Source organism: Pholcus phalangioides, unplaced genomic scaffold (assembly GCF_987345545.1).
Source record: "Pholcus phalangioides strain wild (caught in Gottingen) unplaced genomic scaffold, Ppha-v1.0 ptg000013l_1, whole genome shotgun sequence".
NCBI classification, from domain to species: domain Eukaryota; kingdom Metazoa; phylum Arthropoda; class Arachnida; order Araneae; family Pholcidae; genus Pholcus; species Pholcus phalangioides.
In genome coordinates, this window is record NW_028301606.1 from 186,842 (window position 1) to 203,645 (window position 16,804).

The window sequence follows — 16,804 nt, forward strand, 5'->3', positions numbered from 1 at the left end:
TCAAACTATGAGTGCAGTGTAATGTTTGAATATTTTACTATTGTAGGCCTGTTGCTCTTTGCAGCGAGCCTTTTTAATGGGGAGATCGCTTGCATTCATGCCTCAAGTTGGGAACCGCAGAACACCAACTTCAGTCAACCACCACTGCAACGAAGGTGGGGTTCGAACCTGGGACCCCGCGATGCGAGTCCGTCACTATGACCACTAGACCATCACAGCAGCATCAAATCAAATTGCTTGATACCTTTGAAAAATTTGCCATTGCTAATTAAAATATTTTCTTGATTGGACCATAGGATATGGTCTATATATATATATGGTCAATCCAGGACATAGTTACTGTGCTAGCTGGCATGGCTTAAAATTTAGAAGGCACCAGCTTTTTCAATGTTGGAGTCTGGTCTATTGGTAGCATGCCAGGAAAAGCAAGGTCTAATAAGAATTGGTAAATACCTTCAGAAGATAGATATAAATTTATTTTAAGTGCTGAATAACTTTACGATTGAGCAATATGAATGAGCCAATAACAATAAAAACTGAGCATTTACTTTATGTGCCAATTTAATTATAACCTAATACAAAATACCGATACTGTAGTTTTCAGATAGACTCAAATTTCCCAGCATGTTAGGGGAAAAAAAGGGGTTTCAGCATGCTGGTCTACCTTGCAGTTTCCTGGCATACTTATTAATGCGGGGGAAGTACAGTAGCGAAAAAGAAATTATGCCAAGTATTTGCTTACTAAACATAATCAATTTTGTTATTAATATAATCTCATTTCAGATGTGCATGACAATTGTATCATGTAAAACCAAAGCATCCTTAATTGTACGATAGGACCTTCTTTTATAACAAGCCTGCAATCAGCAAGGAGGTAAATACATTTTGTTAGGTGCAATGTTAATTGCATGTTGCAATTCTAATGATTTTAAAGTAAATGTTAATAGAACTGCAATGGCTGTATAAATTTCTTCTACTAGTCTCACATTAAGAATATAATACACTCTTTAGACGTCAAATTTAACTTCAAAAAAGTCTGGTTCTATTCACAATAGCTATTTCAATGCAAATAAAATGAAACCATATTAAAAAGGGGGGGGGGGGGATTTTCATGCACAAATTAGGGGAATGCAAAAATTAGCTAACACTAGTTTGATACTGATAAAATTATTGTGTTTTCTTACAATTTAAAAAAAGCAGTGCAATTACACAATTTACAATACTATTAACAAATGAGCACTGTTAGTGCCTGCTTCAACTTAAAAAATATAAAAGTTCTCAATTCCAATGAAATACACAGCTCATCAGAATTGTACGGCAGAGATCTTAAGGATATAATATTAGACACTTTTCAGTTTCAGCACATTGTCAATTGGAAACTGTGAAAGGTGTTTTTCAATTTTTAAGTGCACCACACAGTATGAAATGATAGGGGTATCTCCACATTATAACCTAACCACAATACAATGGGATATGTAAAATAGTTTTATCTATTAAATAAAATAATGAGCGATGTGATGGTGAAAACAATATATTCGGCTCTGAAATATTAAAGTTCTATCTTAAAGTGAAAAGGTACGGGAACTGAGAATCGATTCATTTTGCAGCATACCATATACAATGTGTTAACTTAGAAAGTTATACAAAAAATAAATAAAAAGACATTTTACACTAGAAATATTGGAAAGTACAGTAAAACCATTGATATAACGATACTTTGTGGACCTTAAAAATATTGCTATAGAGGGATTATTGTTATATCAAGAGACTGTAGTTGAACATTAGACTAGACATAGCTGAACAAGTCTTGAAAAGATATCATTGTAGAGATATTTATCCTTATATCGACTATCCTTGTAATGAGATTTCACAGTATATCAAAAGAATAGAACACAATTGACTCAATCACTTTGATATGCAATAAATATTATATACATATATTCAGTATTATAAGGTTAGTTTTTTTGATATATTATAAAGTTAAAATAGTTTTATTAAAGCTATATTTCAAATGCTTTCATCATTCATTTTTTTACAAAATAACATATGTAAGAATATATGTTATTTTATAAAAAAAAATTTAAAAATAAGTTAGACTAAATATAAATTTTGAGAGTTTGCAATTAGATCATAGTACAAGATATACATAAATACATAGTACAGTTGACACTCATTTTTACAAACTAATATGGATGTGAAAATTAGTTTGTGAAATCGAAAGTTTGTAAATGGGAAAGATGTTTAAAGGAACAGTATGTTGTTTAGGACCAGAAAATTATTCGTGAAAACAAGCAGTTCATAAAATCAATAGTGAACTGTATTACAATGTGCATGCCATGCGCCAAAGACAAAAAACTTATCTAATCACCGACCGACCAGAAAAAAAAAAATTCTCATTGTTCCGCTAGCAAAATAAACCTATAGGATACTATGTTGTACCTATACTTCCACCACTGACCATTTCATTGCCCTCCCCTTCCCCCCCCCCTTACCCCCAAAGAAAAATTACACATTTTGGGGAAACACTTATAAAATATGCGTATGCAGTGAAATCTTGATAGGCCAAATGTGCAGATGCTAACAATAAACTGAGTTATCTTTAGTTCGATTTATCGGAAATGTTGATTTCAAAATGGGGAAAGATATTCATTAAAACAACAGCATTATTTATGAGTAGAGCCGGGCAGTTCAGATACTACAAATGGTCAAAATAGGCAGGCAAAAAAAGCACTGAAAATGCCTAAAATAGGCACTAAAAAAAGGCATTTATTATTTTTGGAAGGAAAAAAATAACAAAAAACAAAAATATTAAGGGTCTAAAAACTAGCTTAAAAAATGTATGCCACTTAATCTATCTACTGTTTTGATTATGGTTCATAACAACTACATTATTATCCAAGTTAGATTGATTTCAAACTGAAAATAAAATGTTAATAGACCCTCGGGATTATGCCAATTCCAGAGCCACTATTACCAGACGTGAAGCCGGTACAGAAAATGATCTGTGGGGCTCTCTCGAGTTGTGTAATAATTCTGATTTATTTGTTGTATTATTTGAAATAATCATTATCATTTCTATAGTTAAAACATAGCCATCTTGTTATATTTTTGTAAAAAATTAACTTTTTTGTATTACCACATATGCGAGACTCCTTCAAGCATGGGGCCCAGTGTGGCCGCATCTGTCACACCCTTGAGGGCAACTCGAGTCAATTTAATCAAAAACTCATTATGTATGTTTATTAAATATCCATGGCTGTTTGCAGTGCATTTATGGTGCAAAAAACAAGATCAAAACCAACATGGGCTCCAGAGCTGTCTGCTCCTACCCTGCCTTGTATGAATAAGCCATAACGTCATTTTATGACCTCTTGGGACAGTCATCGGTTCATTATACACATACAATGCAGTCCAATGCCTGCGCGAGACATGTTATGTAAAGCATGTGGAGAAACAAAAAAATTTTATTTCCCTCTGCTTTTCTAACTCGAGCAGCATTCACGTCTAATAGCATCCAGTCAATGCAAAGTTAATACATGGTAACACCAATCTTTCACCAAAGAGGGGGGGGGGGGCTTTCTGATAACAAATACTGAGAGTTGGAAAGAGCAATCCTTTTGAAATTCTCAAGGCTCAAAATATCCAAATTTTAAAGATTATGGCCTCTGAAATTCACTAATGAACTTAATGTGTTAAAATAGGCATTTATGGCACAAAAATTTCAAAAAAGATATTTTTACCAAAAAAGTTTGAAAATATATGCCTGAATTTCCGGGCTCTATAAATGAGCATCGTATTGGTAAACATGTGAAATTACTGGAGGTGATGTTCGAAAAGATAATCTATTCTAATTTAATCAAATTCAATTATTGAATGAAATGTAGAAATAAAACTATATGTACATACTGTATTATAGAAATGGAAGCATAAACGATACTGGCCTATAAATGAAACAAATTATAAATAAAATGTATACAAGATTGTCTGTTAAAAAATTGCAGTGATTTTTGAGTCTCTTTTCTTTCTTTTTTTTTTTGTCCTTTCGTGAGAAATCTATTGAAGAATCTATCTCAAGAATCTATTGATAAATAATATTTTATCTTAAATTTCTCTCGTTCCTAAAAACTTTGACTTAAAGGAAGAACTTTGAGTAGAAAGAAAATTTTAGCCCCAAAAAACTGGAAAAATTTCTGGGGCTGCGTGAAAACTTTGACTTAAACAGTAGTTGAGATATTGGAGAGAGTTAGACTTATTACAAATTCATTGTATTAGCATACACATAAAATAGAGTTTGAATAATAGTTAATCTATTAAAATTTTAATTATATTTTTAACAACATTAGAAACCAGTTTTCACAAATCACCAAAAAAACAATCAGGCATTCTATAAAAAATACTGAATTTTAAATATTTTTCCAGTAACATAAATATTTATATCATGGTTTTCAAAGAAAAAAATCAAAATCATTATGAAAAGTAACAAAATTACATTTCTGAATGCTCCAATCAATTTTTTTTAATAAAAAAAAAGAAAATGATTAAAATAAATATTTGTTTCTTTTAGTTCTCCTTGCTTTTATTTATATTGATAATAAGAAATGAGCATTTAGATTTCGCATGCATAATTAAGAATCCTATAACTAATAATTTCTCATAAGTTTCATGGAAATATAATTCTACAAAGCTATATTTTGAAGGTTATTAAAGTATGAGGTACAGTGAAACCTCCAAACAACGGCCACCAATGGGACTATACAAATGTGCCTGTTATTGGGAGGTGACCATTGTTGAGAGGTTTAGTAAATTTTAAAAAAATTAGTTGAAAATTAAAACAACCCATACTATAATTGATTAAAAGAAGCATTTTTCGGTAATACATTTGAACCTATAAAATTTATTTTTTGCTGAAGAGATTTTGTAATTGGGATTTTTTTTTTTTTTTTTTTTTTTTTTTTGACTCAACAAGCTATCAAGCTGTTCATCAGATGCTTTCGTTTTGTACTTGAAACTAAACACTTTAGAAGGATTGTGTTAAATAAACTGTTTGTTCTTCGAAACCTTTTTTATCTGTGTGTGCATATATCCACTTTAGTGAGTTTCAGTTAATTTTTCAGCACCAATGTCATCCCTATTCTTGATAACTTTCAGATTTTAATCAGATTGTTACCAGGTTAACTTCTCAGATTTTAATCTTTAAAACCTGAAAATTTTATTTCCAATTCATCATAATGAATAGAGTTAAGCAAGCAGATACAAAATACAAATGGTTTGGTGTTGACAAGAAAGTAACTATTTAATGAACAAAAATGTCTAGTGCTGTACTACTGCTAATTTACCACACACCAACTCCAGTCATGTATCGCCAAACAGCAATTTCTAATCAGTTGATTTGGGTGGTAACTGAAGGCGCCATCTATCGGTGGTTGCCTCATGTTTAATAAATAAAGTACTTGTTTCTAATGTTTTTACCCAGATTCGAACCTGTGAACCTTGATGAACTTTCATGGTGGAAGAAGAACATTTTACCACTGTGCCACTCGGGCGATTCTGGTGCTGTACTGTAGCCTTTGTCTTCACTGACATGCAAATTCAACTGACTGGAATCATACTCTGATACACCCAGCTACTTACTGTTACCTAGGGCAGTGTTTTTCCATTAGTGATTGCTCAAGGACCCCTTGGGCAAACAGCAAAGGAATTAAGGACTGCCTGAACTATGCCATGTGACTGCTTTTTATATTATTTAATATAGTTGGTGCTTTGTTTTTCTCTCAAACAAATCTAGCGTACCCCTTGACAACTAACTGGGGGAGGGGTTGATGGACCTAATATTCGATATTTGAGAACCAATGACTCATGGAAAGAAGCCATGCTTATTCTTATTTTTGTAGGATTCAGGGAGGGAGGGGAATTAATTCAGAAAAAATCTTATAGGATGTTTTTCGTAGGAAATGCATAATTTTATTTTGTTTGCATGTATAAAAGTGGTTGTTATTTGAAAATGCTTGTTTGGAGGTTAAGAATCTTAATTCAAAGGGATGCGTTACATTTCACAAAAAATGGGCCGTTGTTCAGAGATGGCCGCTACAGGAGGATTCACTGTATTTAATACATATAAATATTCGTACAAGGAAAAACTTTTAATGGTCACAGACTCTACAGATTTAGTAAGTTAAAAGAATTCTCATGGATTGTTTAACATTGCTGTATCATTATGCTGAAATTGCTGCTTATTGAGTTGAAATATAATTTCATGTTCGGTTTCGTCTATATTACACAAAAAATTTTACTAGATCTAGTCAAAATTTTTCAAAAAAAATGTTTTCGGCTAGAAGTTGACTTCATAAGAACAGATAAACTAAATAAATTATCAATGGAATAAAAACTTATACGAAAAAAAGACATTATTTGGAAGGTTGACGGCCATATCATGCCTAGGATCACTTGTGAATCACCTAAGAGTAGAATTACTTCTTCAAGAGCCGAGTATGACTACTACTATTACTATTAAACCAGACATGCACCTTGTCCATATTCCTCTGTGGAACTTCTAACAAATTGGTACATGTTGGAATGTGTGTGTACGTATAGTGAACCTTTCATGAAGTTTGTTTCTATATAATGCTTTCTATGTGTAGTGCTGCCATCTGCAATCAATTTTTTTAACTATAGGTTTTTTCTCAACTCATAGCAAATGAAGTGTAATGAATGTACAATTATACCGTTGTAGGCCTGTTGGTCTCTGTGGCAAGACTTTTTAACAGGGAGATCGGCTCGCATTCACACCTCAAAGTTGGAAACTGCAGAAAACCAACTATATTTTTATGGGCATCTTTTTATCAGCCACCTCGTTGGGCATTTTGCCTGTTGTGGCGTTGTATTTGTATTTGTATTCAGCCGACCACCACTGCAGCGACGGTGGGGTTTGAACCCGGATCCTCGCGATGCAAGTCTGTCACTATGACCACTCAACCACCACAGTTGCAGCCAAATATGACTGTAAAACACTGATGAAATCATTATGATCATACCCATTTTTATTGGTGCAGAGGTTACTTTCTACCTTATAGATATATATATATATCACATACACCCAGAAACACATTCCAGAATTTATCAAGAAATTCTGTAGAGAAATGTGTTTGAGGTGTATGTATGGTTAGATAGTAGATTATGTTAGATTAAGTTATCAGATATTTTAGAGATTATTTTTCTACATAATTATCATCAATTCATATTCAATTACATTTAATTATACACTCACATATATCTTTTATCATATTTTAAAGTAATAAAATATTTTTAAAATTGCTTTGACCACCTATGATGCAAATGTTTCTAGATCCAAAGACATGGCCGAAAATTAGGTTGTGAGGGAAAATTCAATTAAATACAGCCGAATCCTGTTATAACGAACTCCAAGTAACCAGAGAAATCACTTTATAATAACAAAATTTCTTTATAAAGGAATTCCATATTTTTACATTGTTTCTATGTAAACTTATATAAGTTTGTTAAAATAAGATTTTCTCTATAATGGTATTCATTTAATCGGGTATTCACTATACTAGAAGATGGTTATGTGAAGACTAGTGTTTGTGTTATGCTCAATTTCTGAAGTTCAGGCACTTCATGAACTGGCTAAGCAGTTTGTGCTGCATTTCACAGAGTTGCTGGACTTCTGATTTTGGCATAAAAAAAATATAGGTTTCACCATCATTTTTGAAACTACACATGGTTTCTACACAGAGTTTTAAACTCCCCCAACTAAGAAAGTTCTAAGAAACTTATTAATTCTAGCACAACCGATCTGACAAAGCAAAGGAAAAAAAAAAGTAATCTAATTTGAAGAAAAAAAAATCCAAATTCTTATTCTGTTCAGAAGAATCAGAGAATTCATTTGATTCCCTAAACTTTTGATTCTGTTCTTGATAATCTGATAAGGACCAGCCATAAAATAAACATTGGTTAACACTAGAATGGCCGGAGCAGTCATTTTGACAGTTTTTGATGTTGAAAACACTATAATCTTGGCAATACTCGACGTATACACTCCATTTTTGGTGACTTTTCATTATTTCTGTACTTAGCTCTGTGTTAAAAAGTTTGAAGACATTGAAGGTTTTGTTCGAGATGTATCAACGTTTATAACTAGAATGGTCAAGAACAGTCATTTTGACTGCTATATGTAAATTTTATATGTTTCCTCCTTGTGGTGGGCATTGATGTATACTTTTGCTTTTAGGTTGATTCCTTATCATTCCCTGATGGCACACACAACACAACATATTCGTGAGTAACATGTGAATAAGAAAAAATAAATAAAATAATGCTATTCATTGCATCATGTTACTGGGCAATTTCAAAAGTCTATTGGCAGAGACAGTATGTATTCCCATTTCTTATTGAGCTATAATATAGCCTCTGTTATGAAAGTCGAGGAAACTATTTTTTTCTGATCTTCACATAGCAAGCTGAGTTTTTGTTTTGGTTTGACATTTCATAACTCTTTATGCCACCATCTGTTTTGAAAGCTTCCAAAGAAACATAAGTTCATTCACAGTGTGTAGAAATGGCTCTTAGAAAAAAGATCTATAAGAACATGAATGAATGAACGCCAGGCTCTGCCACCGGACTTATCCTGTTGCCGAGATCTCTCCCAGCCCAGCTTCGTGGCAGAGTCTGGAACAGATCTATAAAACAAAATAGTCTAATTTTATCAGTGCTGAATAATATTTTGGACCATAAATCTGAGGCTGAGGAGACTTACGATGCAAATGCTGATAATGAAAATCATGATTTTCTGCTATTTCTACCCGAAAGAGAAAGTAATGATTCCAGAAGCGATTTGTCTGAATCAGATAATAGTGACAAAAAAAGAAAAAGACATATTTTGTATTTATAAAGATGTCAGTATTATCTCTGACGAAAAAGAAAGACAAAGATGTGTATTTTTTTAAATTGTATATTCTTCATAAGATAATTTGTAGAATGGAATTTTAATAGCATTCCCGGTATTTCCTCAACCGTGCAAATTTACAGTGGCATATTAGTGTATATGTTATCTATAGCATGCATGAACAACTAAATAAAGTGAATAAAAAAAAAGACTGATATACATATAAAAATGTGTACATCATCAAAATGGAGAAATGTAGTATGTGATGTAAATGCAATGTTTATCTATCGTTTTTGTCGTCGTGGTAAATCTTGTCCACAGCTGCCCTCTAATTTTTCATATTTATAGTTGAAAAGCCATTTTATGTACACCCTATATGCTTAAGAAAAAAGCAAATTTCTTCAAAATTAACAAATTAGCCATGTGTAATAATGCTTGTTATTATTTATTGTAAAAATTTAATGTAATTAAATATTGCACTAAAAAGAAGCAGCAGTCAAAATGACTATCAACGGCTCTTTTAGGTATAATGTATAGTACAGCCCTTCTAGTGTTAATTGCTATTTATAAGCTGCAGTGATAAAAAGTATGAGAAAAATATTAGCAAAGCAACTGCTACAGAGAATGTGTCACACAACCATGTAAGTCTTTCAACTTACTGAACCCAGAGCTAAACATGTGCAATTACAATTAAACACACCTAACAATCAATATTCTATAACTATGCCAAGTCCCGGAGGTAGGAGCTCTTACCGTAGTGTTTACAAAAACAGAACTAACAGCTGGGAACTTGGCTTGAAGATTATAACTGATCTTTTCTAGTTGATGTTTGGATCTGGCAACAGTACATTGCAACTTATGGACCATGGCTCCAGCAGTGGAATTAATGACACTGCCAACTGTGCTGTTACTGCTGCTGCATTCACTTTTGAACATGGTCTGCAATGATTTTTTTTCTGTACATATATAACAAGAGACTCCCAAAAAATATGTTTTTTTCGATGTTGATATAAAAGAGGTAGAAGATTTACAGTTGTTCTACACTGATTGACAAGCAAAGCATTGTATTCAAGCTTGATCTTGATCACAGCTGGTGATAATGATCAACAATTATACCTTTCAACCTAACACAATTTTGCCAAATATTTGGGAATATTCTTCCCACAAAAAAAATTAAATTAAACAACATTGAATAGTCAGGCCCACTAAAAATGAACAAAGACAATGAAATTTCAGGAATTCAAAAGTCTTTCTACACTATATGAATTTAGTATTATTTGTTCATGCAATTTTGGTCACTTATAAAAAATAACTATAATTTATAAGAAATTATCATAATTATCACCATAAATGACTTCAATCTATTTTCAGTTAAGCATAATTTTTTTTATAGAGATCTTAATAATCTTATCCATAACTTTAACTTATTAATATCCTGCTATGATGCATAGGTACAATTAAAACTATAAGTAATCCCTCCCCCATGACAGGCAATATAATTTGTGCTTTCAAGTTGATCATAAGTCTCTTAAAGCAGGTTTATGTTAGACTCTTTCCTGCCCCACCTTCACGTTTTCCTTCTACCTTTTAAACTAATGGTTCTTAATCCCTTGGACTGTAGAATATGTTTCGAAAAAATGCATCAAAAGTGGAAATCTTTTTCCGTTTCATTTTGTGTATTATATCAATAAAAAAGGTTAACTGAATTTGGTCTTTAAGGTGAAAAGAAAAAACAATTTTTCTCGACAACAAAGAAAAACTGTCTATAATCAATATTATATTTTTCAGTTGCTCGAACCCAGTTCAAGTGAAACGGGTAACAGATTAAACAACAGTCCACAGCAACTTTCCTAGGGAATCAGCAAAAGTCTGGAATTAAATATTTTAAGCAATATCAATAATGTCAAACTTAAATCATAGAAATCAGGTGCGTGAATTTGTGGAAGGAGGGAAAAGTTGGCTGGATTTTCCAGGCATGTCCGACCCTCAGGAACACTCTGTATCGGATGGGGAGCGGGGCGCATCTGGTAGTAAAAGTAAAAAAAAATGTAACTGTAAGTAAGAGATTGAGAACCACTGTGTTGAACAAATTCTTCTTAGGGCCTCCTTACACAAGGAAACTAAAATTGAACTCAAGTTGCCTCAACTTGAGAGTTCAGTTGACTTGAATGAGTCGAGTTACCCATTCTCCCTTACATGGCACTATTAAAAACAATTCTTAAAGCCTGGGAAAATGAAAAAAATGGAGTGATACAGTGTTTAGTTCACATTCTTATCTTCCCATACATTATGAACCTAGGTAGGAAAAATAATATTAGAGATTCGAGCAGCGATAAAGTGGATATTTTAATAATTATAAATAATTATCATTCTACACTATTATTTCTGCTAAAAAAGGATAAATAGAGAAGCAAAATAAGGGTACATGCATGGCTCCCTACATCCTTTAGCAGGAAATTTTTAGAGAGCCTCCCAAACTAGACTTCTCACAGGCTCTTCTATAGTGAATTTATAGCATGAAAAACAAAAAATGATAGTAATTTTTGGCCCCAGGCACCAAGGTTGAAACTCTGTTAGCCCCACCCTTGTGGGAACTATGGGTACATCCATCTATTGACGTACAATAATTATTTGTTACAGCCAACAGGACTTTGTCTTCTACAGAATTAGAAAAGAGACCATGAATTAATAATTGATTACCTGCGAGTTCTTTTTTGTAACCTTAGGGAGTTAAGCCCTAACTTAAAGGATTGTGTACATTTTGAGCTAAAAATATGATGAATATGAACTTTGGGAGCTTTCATACGAAGGCAATACTTAAAGTTGAACTTTCGGGGGTATTTAAGATGGCATTCAGAAGAAAATGCTTCCAGGAAAAGTGATTTATTACATAAAATGTATCAATAAAATTTTATAAAAAAATTGTTTGTGAATATATCCTACATCATTTTGGCTGAAAAAATGAATTTTCAAACAAATAAAATAGAAAAACCGAAAATATAACTAAGCTATCTCATATACAGCTGAGGAACCAATGTTAACTAATTTAGTTATTTCCCCTTCCATATTGTTAATGAGAAATATTACAAACATAATATCCAAAATACACTCGCTGCATGTTAAAATCTAAATGAGGAAACAGAGAAGTGGGGAAGGAAAATGACATTTCAAGTTAAACACATAAGTTGCAGATAGGTTTTGCTCAAATAAAAATCTTTCCTAAAACCCCTTGAGATCGACATAAAAAATTAGCTCTGCACTTCAAAGCGGACACAGGACCAAATGTGTCATCATCATCATTCGCAGATGTTCCAGAGAGAAGAGATTAGACAATTTTACCCATTACTCGAACAGAAAAAGAGTTGCAGACTATGAACATGTGAGGAAGTGCACCTCTGGAGGGAATTTCCCAAGTGTTTCTAAAACAGTATTAGAAAAGAAAGGCATAGTAACTGTTACTATTCTGCTGAATACTGGGACCTGTAATTGGGGCATTAAGAGATACCTGCAAATGATATCAGCCATATATAAGTAAATGAGGCTGCTCTCATTTGTGATAACCTTTTAAGAAAAGGAAGCAGAGGAGAGCTCCCAGGAATACGGTCGGAAACAACATTCTAGGTGGGTCTTGATCAAACATGTTAAAAAGAAATGGATAAGAACATAAAATAGATACAATTTCATTTTATCTCACAATTTTATATTTCTTCTTAACAACTATTTTTCCTCAGCAAATTTACTCTTTTTTCTGACTGTTGTGATACTCTTTTACTCTTCTCAAGAGAAAGATGAGAACTTTTTGTTTCTTCACAAAAGCAATAATAAGTAACCCCTTGTTATATAAAACCTCATTATAAAGTGGTACATTTTGATATTTTGTGTCTTGCATTGCAACAGCTATTAAAATTTTAATACCATTAGACAAAGAAACACAGTCACAAATTATAACATCCCTTTTTTTACCTCCTGATATGCAATATAATGTGAGGGAGGTTACTGTACTAAAATATACTAAGAAATATCTATATATAAGGACATGCATTTTTTTTTTTTTAAATATTGCAAGAAATTTCTTATCTGATGAGTAAGAATTAGGAAAAAAAACACACACACACAAACAAACAAACCCCTCTAGAACTCGCTACTTCCCTGGTATAAAAAAATAAGATTGCAAGATCAAACCTGCATACAAATGTGTAATCAATTTCATAAATGTTCATGAAAACCACAAATATAGGAGTCTCCAGATAAGTCACTTCATTTCAAAAAAAAAAATTATAAGAAATTCATTCTACATACATAACTTTCAATGTAGAATGAAAATTAGTATTTAAGAAGAGATTCTGCCATGTATTCAAAAATTATTTTATAGAAGTTTGTTATGTAGAGACTACTATATATGATGAAAACTTTCACAACAGAAGAATTCCCAATAGCCAGCTAGAAGAAATGTGAAAAAAAGAAACTGATCCTCGCAGCATGTGCAAAATCAACAACTGCATTAGTACTAAAACACTACAATGCTGTTATATACTAACTTACCTCATCCAATGTGTGCTAATAAGATTGGTTTTATATGTGTATACATACATACAGTCAAGCTGTATTAAGGCAAATTTTCATGATACGGGTTAAATATTTTTCACATGGGATTAATATTGGGAAGTAATAGCAACATCTTGGTTTACTATGAAAACGTAAATGCTGACACCCATTTAAGATGAAAAAGCAATTATACTTCACATGAAAAACAAACCCAATTTTTCTTTTTAGGATTTCTCCCTGAAAACCAATACAGAAGGATACAGGGCTTCTCAATGACTGGTGACAGACTTATTGACAATTCCTAATAATTCAATAATGTGCTACAACTTTACTTTTATTTTCTACCTTATTAATTTACCAAATTAAAGCCATTCTTTCCTTATTTCACTACATGACATTGCAATTGTTTTTGATAAATTGATTGTGTCCATGTTAGTGTAGGCAAACTAAACATTTTTAGTTAAGGATCCTTCCTTTTTACCTGTAAAATGGTGGATAGACTTTTTATAGGCCTCACACAACATTGACAGTTTTCTATCATTATTATGTGAATTTTCAATAATTCAAAATTCAAAAATAATGTAATACACATTTGTTTTATTACCGTTTTTCCTTTTTTGTTATGAAAAAGTTCATTAACTTAAATACAGCTAAATACACTATGAACATCATTTAGCCTCATACTGTTTCAAATCTCTCTCTGCAATCAAATCACTGTTTTGCAACTGATAAAAAATTTGGTTAGGAAGAAATATTTTCAGTGTTTCTTTGACTTCCATCTTAGCAAGGTTTGACTGTACACGAGAAAAATAATAGGTAATATTTCATAATAGAATTTAGAGGTATCAGAAATTTATATATCAAATTTTTTGAAAAACTAAGGGCTGCAATCATCAATTTGTAAAAAATTATACATTTTAACATTTTTTTCTCACGTTCCAAACTTTAAAAGATTGTATCCTTAATTAAAGATTTCTATTTTTTTACCATGAGCATTTATTATTTTTTTTATTTGTTTAATAAGATATGAAAAAAAATTGAGTAGCAATTTTCCCCCTTTTTTTTGAAGAATTAATTCTTCAATATGCATGATTTTCTATTATATCTATTTCTATTATAACATTTTCTATAATTTTCTATATGTTAACAAAAAACTTGTGGAATGCATATTAAACTTTCATTAAGTTACAGAAATTCACAGGTGTTTTTAAAACCATACCGATAGCTCAGGTAAAAAAAACAACTTGAAATTTCTTGCTTTGAGATATAAATATTCACTCTGTATGGAACTCAATGGGTGTCAGCTCAGATTATATTCCACTAGAGGGCATATACGCAGAGTTGGCAATTGATGTCATTTTGTAACATATAGAGGCATTTTTCACCATTTTCATGGCATGCATAACTCAAAAAATTGTGTATTTTTCAAGTTGTTGCCTTTTTGAACATCAATATTTTAAATCTAACCATGGTAATAATTATTATAATCATTTAAAATTTTTAATATATTTTTATTATTATATATTTTGTAAAAATTTAAAATATTCATTAAATATGAAATAAAATCTCCAGTGAGATAACTTGTATTTACACTTTGGGTGCAATGAAATAAATGTGATAAGCAAGTCCTATGAACTGGAAAAATTTGAGAAAAAAACATATATTTAATTGAAGTTTAGTTTAGTAAGAGGAATATTTTTAATATGTAATTCATTATTTCTAATCCTGTATGTTAAAAAAAACATGGTTTAAAAATTATTTTATTTCCATATGAGAATCAAGAATTACAATCTTTTCATGGTAAAACAATGTAAATTGTTCTCAGTGGGTGCATCAAAGCTTCAAGGGGCAATATCAAAAATTATCAAAAACTTCACTGTGAACCAAGAAAATTGATTTTCTGCCTACCAAAGGATTACAAGTAACTAAAATTTATCATACTTATATAACAATTAATTGACATGAGAGTGTATGAGTATAAGATTACTTTGACAAGGGAGTGGAGTATACATATGGTGTACCATGACAAAAAAATAATGTTTTATGTGAAATTAAATTTTTTTCCCATTATTAAAACTACACAAATCCCCTCCCCAATTTCAACTGATGGAAGATATTTTAGCAAAGAGGAAATTTCACCTAGCGTGGTCAATAAAATAAACTTGAAACAACATTTAAGTGAAAAGTTTGCAAATAAATAATAGTCACCTATTACAGAATTAAAGTACATAATTCACCATATTTTACATATATGTACTTGAATTTGTAATAAAATAAATTTATGACATCACTGTCATTATTATTCAGGAAGAGTTATAGTTGTTCATAATTGAAGTAAAATATTAAATATTGCACATTGTCCACACTAATTAGAGTTCATAGCAATTTTATGATATATATATACAACTAACACAATATTTTCACTTAAAACTAAAAGTCACATACATTAATAAAAAATGAAGAAAATCACACTAATTTTCCCAAGTGTTGGAAGAAATCTCAAGTTAATGACATGGGTTTGCTGGAATTTCTACAGCAAAGCTGGATGTATATTCAGTGAAATGTGATTGAATCATGCAAAACCAAAATATTAGATCAAATATAATGCTTGATTTTCTGAATTTAATAAAATTTCACTTTTATGCAATTTGTTGAGGGAAAAAATGAATCTATTAAAAAAGTTTTTTTTTTTTTTTTTAAATTGTCTTGGAAAAAAAGTTGAACATTTAAAGCAGGATGAAAACTAATAAAACGAGGAGAGTTGAAACAGGCACCAACAAAAATGTTATTGTAAAATGCACTAAAAAGTACTTACTTCAGATAAAGATGATGCCATCATCTGAGATAACTCGGCAGCTACTTCAGACAAAGTGTTGTTTCTAGAACAAACCACAGTACCCATCTGACCGATGGTGGGATTCAGCGGGATCACAGAGTTTGCCAACTGGCGACATAATGGACATGCATACTCTCCCCGTTCAACATTTAAATTTTGGTGTCGAGTAATTTGTAAATTCTGTAACATAATGCACACTTATTAAACATAGGTTGTTTTAAATATATTTTAAATAGAGTATAGCATCATTATGGTACAATTCTATTACTCATTTATTATTTATTGGAATGAACACAACACATAAAACATACAACCAAACTAAGAAATCATAAGAAAACACAAAATAATAAAACTCTACAAAAAGTAACATTACGACCGCACAGACACTGTGACCCCAAGGGACTGATCATCTTTCCAGTAGGTCAATATATATAAGTTAAATTAAAGAGTTAATTGAATTATGTAGCAGCCTTGTAAATAATTTGCAATACAAAAAACCAGTTCATTGTTAAGTTTTAGTTAAC

At 31.4% G+C, this 16,804-nt stretch overlaps 1 protein-coding gene across 2 annotated transcripts in view; it reads right to left on the reverse strand.

Moving 5' to 3' along the window:
- The window catches only part of Ubr3 (Ubr3 ubiquitin ligase), a 127,280-nt gene that overhangs the window by 36,475 nt on the left and 74,001 nt on the right, over positions 1-16,804 (reverse strand). For both annotated transcript variants that reach the window (XM_089240544.1, XM_089240543.1), the window contains exon 25: positions 16,260-16,460. In XM_089240544.1, the coding sequence (XP_089096670.1) occupies positions 16,260-16,460 (201 nt within the window). The remainder of the gene's footprint in view (positions 1-16,259; positions 16,461-16,804) is intronic.